The following is a 6,314-nucleotide window of genomic DNA, read 5'->3' on the forward strand; positions in this document are numbered from 1 at the left end:
TTTGCAAGTATTTTCTGAGTGTTCCCTTCTTAAAGAATCTTTTATTGCACTGAGTATATGCAAATGGCTTAACTCGTGTGCGGATTCTCTGGTGCATTATTTTGTAGTTCTTCAACCTGAAGCTTTTTCCACAGTCAGTGCAGGGAAATGGTTTTACTCATGTGTGGATTCTCTGGCGTTTTGTGAGGTTTGACTTCTGAGTGTCACTGTCCCACTGAAACTTTTGCCACATTCACTACATTAAAAAGAGCTTCACTCCTGTGTGGATTCTCTACTGCTGTGAAATGTTTATCTTACCACTAACGCTTTCACTACAGGTCAATGGATTCTCTGGGGCCTAGTGAGTGATCCTCTCTCAGTGAAACTTTTATCACACTCAGACTATGTAAATGGTCTTACTCCAGAATGGATTCTCTTCTCAATGAAGCTTTTACTACACTCAGAACATGTAAATGGTTTTACTCCTAAATGGATTCTATGGTGCCTAGTGAGTGTTTCTTCTCAAAGAGGCTTTTGCCACACTCGGTGCATGGTAAATGGTGGTATTCCTGAATGGATTCTCTGGTGCACGGTGTTTCCTTATCAATTAAGTTTTAACTACTCTCACTACATGTAAATGGCTTCACTCCTGTGTGACTTCTTTGGTGTCTTTTAAGTTTTCCTTTCTTAATGAAGCTTTTACCACACTCGGAACATGGAAATAGTTTCACTCCAATGTGAATTGTCTGGTGCCTGGTGAGCGCTCCCTTCTCAATGAAACTTTTACCACACTCAGAGCATGTGAATGGTTTTACTCCGGAATGAATTCTTTGGTGCCGGATGAGTGTTCCCTTCTCAGTGAAGCTTTTACCACACTCAGAACAGGTAAATGGTTTTACTTCTGAATGGATTTTCTGGTGCCTGATGAGTGTTCCATTCTTAATGAAGCTTTTACCGCACTCAGCACACATAAATGGTTTTATCTCTAAGTGGATTCCCTGGTGCAAATTGAGTGTTTCCTCGTCAAAGAAGCTTTTACCACACTCAGAGCATGTAAATGGTTTCACTCCTGAATGAATTCTCTGGTGCTTGGTGAGTGTTCTCTGCTCACTGAAGCTTTTACCACACTCAGGACATATAAATGGCTTCACTCCTATGTGGATTCTCTGGTGCCTGGTGAGTCTTCCCTTCCCAATGAAACTTTCACCACACTCAGAGCACGTAAATGGTTTTATTCCTAAATGGATGCTCAGGTGCTCAGCGAGTGTTCTCTTCTCAAAGAAGCTTTTACCACACTCAGAACAGGTAAATGGTTTTACTCCTAAATGAATCCTCTGGTGTACGGTCAGTCTTCTCTGCTCGATGAAGCTTTTACCACACTCTGAACACGTAAATGATTTCACTCCAACGTGGATTTTCTGGTGCCTGGTGAGAGTTCCCTTCTCAGTGAAACTTTTATCACACTCGGTGCACGTAAATCTTTTGGTTCCTGAATGGATTTTCTGATGCTTTGCTAGTGTTTCTGTCTCACTGAAGCTGTTACCACACTCAGCATATGTGAAGGGTTTCACACCTGTATAAACTGTTTGGTGGTCTCCGAGGAACATCTCACATCCATCACATAAACATCTTTGATCTCTGACCTGGCTTGTCTGCTGTTCCCCCGTCTGTGTGATATTACTGGTGCTCTGCTCACACGGAGCTAAACCTCCTGCTGAATGTTGGTGTTTATTTTGATTTTTTCCCTTTTCTCCCCAGTCAGAACAGGAAGAAGTTTCTTCTTTTTCTCTTCCTGAGAACATCTTTTCCCCTTCAGGCTTCTCAACGAGCTTCCAGTCATGTCTCTCTGTATTACTGTTCTTACAGTCATCTTTTTCTAAATAAATGAAAAACAGCATTGTATATTACTGAAGGAGAACAACAGTTTAACAAGTTCACTACCAGAGATGCAGATTTGATATTTAAAAGTAATTTTTGATCTTTTCACATTGCATACAATCTAACAAAATATTTATATTAAAAATTATCTAGATGGCCATGTATGAATGAAACCCTGATTCTAAAAGAAGCCTACACTTATAATCTGAAGTCCAAAAAAGAAAAGACAGTCAAAAATTAATTCACAAGGATCATGTGGAGGGGCATTTTCGAAAGGGACGCAAAATGGCGAAATCCAGGGGCAGGGAAAACCTTATTTTCGAAACAAGATGGACGTGCATCTTTCATTTCAAAAATACTATCGGAGACGTCCAAATCCTTAAATTTGTACGACCCTAGATTTGGTCGTCCCTAGACATGGGCGTTTCTGACTTTCGGCGATTTTCAAAACCAAAGACGTCCATGTCAAAAACAGCCAAATGCAAGCCATTTGGTTGTGGGAGGAGCCAGCATTTGCAGTGCACTGGTCCCCCTGACATGCCGGGACACCAACCGGGCACCCTAGGGGGCACTGCAGTGGACTTCATAAATTGCTCCCAGGTACATAGCTCCCTTACCTTGTGTGCTGATCCCCCCAAAACCCACTACCCACAACTGTACACCACTACCATAGCCCTTACGGATGAAGGGGGACACCTAGATGAGGGTACAGTGGGACAGTGGGCTTGTGGTGGGTTTTGGAGGGCTCGCTGTTTCCTCCACAAATGTAACAGGTGGGGGGGATGGGCCTGGGTCCGCCTGTCTGAAGTGCACTATAGCTGCTTCTATGTTAAATTGTACAGCACTGCGTAACCCTAGTAGCACTTTAGAAATGTTAAATAGTAGTAGTAGTAGTAGGGACCTTCATGCGCTGTCATGGACCTGAGTATGACATCTGAGGCTGGCACGCAAATATTTTTAAAGATGTTTTTTGAGGGTGGGAGGGGGTTAGTGACCAATGGGGGAGTAACGGGAGGTCATCCCCGATTCTCTCCGGTGGTCATCTGGTCATTTCAGGCACCTGTTTGTGCCTTAGTCATAAGAAAAACAGGTCCGGGTGAAAACGTCCAAGTGTTCGTCAGGGATGTCCTTGTTTTTTTCGATTATGGGTCAAGGACGTCCAAGTGTTAGGCACGCCCATGTCCCGCCTTCGCTACGCCTCCGACACGCCCCCTTGAACTTTGGCTGTCCTTGAAACGGAGTGCAGTTGGAGACCTCCTAAATCGGCTTTTGATTATACCGATTTGGACATCCCTGGGAGAAGGACGTCCATCTCTTTCGAAAATGAGCCCAATAGCTCCACTGTGCTGACTATGTCAGTCTTAGGACACACATGCACAGGCTTTGTCATAGTTTCTTAAAGCAAGCAGGGGAAAACCACCATAAATTTTCATACTGCAATGTTAACCAATTAGTTTCCTAATTGCTTTAACACCCTGAAAGTGAAACTGTAGAATTCTTAGCAAGCTTATCAGGAAAACAAAATAGTTATCTAGAAACCATATACACATTAAGTACATAAAAGCATAAGAAACTCTGTGCCCAGCTGGGCCAGGTTCCATCATGTCTCCAACAGTGGCCAATCTGATCCCTCCAGATACATTGTGTTTGACTGTGGAATTCCTTCACTATGTTGTTTGGAACGACAGAAGTTAAGTCAGCCATTAGAGCAGAAATTCCTGTGAAAAGTTTGCTTGCTAACGAGAGTTACAGCTACAGTTATTAGCTATAGCTACAGCTAAGTCTTTTTTCTGTTTTGAGGGGCTGGCCATGCTCTTGTAATGGTTTTTAATTTTGTATCCTTTAATATATGGTGTTGTTTTGTGTGTGTGTGTGTGTGGGGGGGGGGGGGGGGGTTCCTGTTATTTTTGGGTTTTGTTATATTCCAGTTTTTGGCCATTTTTTGTTATTCGATTTGTACGATCACTCACTTGTTCCTCAGTTGTGAAAAATGGTTTTTAAATCACCTGATTTTCTCCTTGAAAAGGAGTTTTTGCAGTTGATTTATTTTTCCCATTTTAGGGACCTATGATATTTTCTCACTTCCATTTATGATAGTGGATTATGTTAATACTTGAAGTATTCATTCCCTATCGGGAGTCTTGAGGTCCTGTTTGTTTAAATCTTATTGAGACATTTCCCTTGTTGGAATTGTGAGGATACAGGTGGGTGAGATACAAAGAAATATATATATATATATATATATATATAAAAAAATTGTAGGATAATTTGTCTATGCTTATTTCCTATATAATAATTTATCAATCTGCATCCCTGGATGGCTGGCTGGGTTCGTAACCGTATGCAAATGAGCTACTACGCAATCGGCTCGTCTCAAGCCTTCCCTTCCCTCTCAGTGTCCCGCCCTCGCGGAAAGAGGAAATTACGTCAGAGGAGGGCGGGACACTGAGGGAAGGAAAGGGAATGCTCGAGCCAAGCCCGCCGTTTTCACAGACACCACTGCAACTCGAGGTAAAATAAAAGTTTTAAAGGAAGGGCGGCAGGAAGGAAAGGAGGGCTGTTGTGGGAGAACTGGCCAGGCAGGTGAGGGCTGGGGTTGAACTGGAACTCGGGTGCTTAAAAGGGGGGCAGGTGGGGGGCTGGGGCGAGTCACTGGACATGGAGGGGAGGGGAAATCGCTGGACATGCAGGGGAGGGCAGGTGAGAATCACTGGACATGGAAGGGAGGGGAGGGGAGAATCGCTGGATATAGAGGGGAGAGAGGAGAAATTGCTTAGACGATAGCCTTCCTAGGGCCCGTTTCATTTTTGGAGAAACTGGCTTTTTCGCTTGTGTTCTTCCATAAATTTCGCTTCCTTCAGCCTAAGACTTTATTTCTCAGTTCCATCTGTGACCCACTAGACTTCTGTGGTGTCGTTTAGTTTGTGTTGCCGAATCCCCCTTGCTTGCTTGCGTTGTACACAGAGTGGATGATCTCACCATCACTCATTATCGGTTATCAATCACTCATTTTATTAGTCACTAAGGTTTCCTGCACTGAGACCCACCCGCTGCCAGTTACTCCTTAATCTCCCTGAGAAGGGATTTTAACATGGGGAATAAAAGAAATCCTTACCTAGGGAGATCAGAGTCTCGTAATTCTCCCTCATCACCTCCCTGTAAAGCTCCTTCTGCCCTTCATCTAAATACTTCCACTCCTCCTGGGAGAAAGAGACAACGATGTCCTCAAACGTCACCCGCATCTGAAACACAAACCAGATACACACTCAGGGACAGGGAGAGGTACTCAGAATGCTTTAAAATCCAGCTGGATTTATTCTCTTGACATATTACCTCCCTCATGTCTTTGTTTTGGGGTTGTAACTGCGCACATTTTAAAAACAAATTCTGATTTGTTTTGTGTACAATCCCCCCAGCATGAGCATCTGGCTCTTCTGTGCTCCAGGACTGACTCCACTTAAGCTGTCTCCAATAGATTCCCCCCACCCACGGAAATCTTAGTCTCCAACTAGTATGACTAATATAGTGCTACTACTCATTTCTATAGTGCTACTAGACATACGCAGTGCTGTACACATTACATACAGGTACTTTCTCTGTCTAGGGCTCACAATCTAAGTTTTTGTACCTGGGCAATGGAGGGTTAAGTGACTTACCCAAGATCACAAGGAGCTGCAGTGGAAATGGAACCCAGGTTGCCAGGATCAAAGCCCGCTGCACTAGCCAGTAGGCTACTCGTCCACTCCCCTTCCTAAGAAGGATGTCCACCCTCCCCTGCCGTTTTCTCTGTCCCCCAGCTTTAATTTCTCATTTTTTCTCATTCCAGCAACCCCAGCAATTCTTTCTCCATTCTTCTCAGCACACACGTCCCGTACCTCTGTCAATCTGCCCCCTCCCCTGGTAAAGATGCCTAGAGCTCTCTCTCATATCCCCCCCCCCACCGCAGAGCCCCCAGCTCACACCCCACCACAGTTCTTTCAACCTCTCTAGCATCATAACCATCCCAAACCCTCCCCCACATAGTCAAACTGTTCCCACATTTTCTTGTCAATGTTGCCAATACATCTAGCCGTCTGTCTCCTTCCCACACCCACTTCCTCCCTCCCTTATGGAATTCCACTCAGATATTTCACCCGTGCCTTCCTTCTCCCTCATCCATACTTTCAGTGTCTCCACCTTGATATCCTGGGGAGAGCAGTCTTTCTGCACGAGCATGAGCATCAAGCGACTACATCTATGGAGTCCTTAGTGTCTGCTGTACATAAATACGTAAGTAGTGCTACACCAGGACAGACCAAAAGGTCCATCAAGCCCAGCATCCTGTTTCCAACAGTGGCCAATCCAGGTCACAAATACCTGGCAAGATCCCAAAAAAGTACAAAGCATTTTATGCTGCTTATCCCAGAAATAAGCAGTGGATTTTCCCCAAGTCAATTTAATAATGGTCTATGGACTTT

General features: G+C 44.2%; 1 protein-coding gene across 1 annotated transcript; it reads right to left on the reverse strand.

Annotated features, from left to right (window-relative positions):
* Window positions 1-593: 593 nt before the first annotated feature.
* Window positions 594-1,586, reverse strand: LOC115463614 (gastrula zinc finger protein XlCGF26.1-like). Its single transcript, XM_030194574.1, has one exon. The coding sequence runs from the start codon at window positions 1,584-1,586 to the stop codon at window positions 594-596; it is 993 nt and encodes a 330-aa protein (XP_030050434.1).
* Between the last annotated feature and the right edge of the window lie 4,728 nt (window positions 1,587-6,314).

Source organism: Microcaecilia unicolor, chromosome 1, assembly GCF_901765095.1.
Source record: "Microcaecilia unicolor chromosome 1, aMicUni1.1, whole genome shotgun sequence".
Classification (NCBI taxonomy): Eukaryota; Metazoa; Chordata; class Amphibia; order Gymnophiona; family Siphonopidae; genus Microcaecilia; species Microcaecilia unicolor.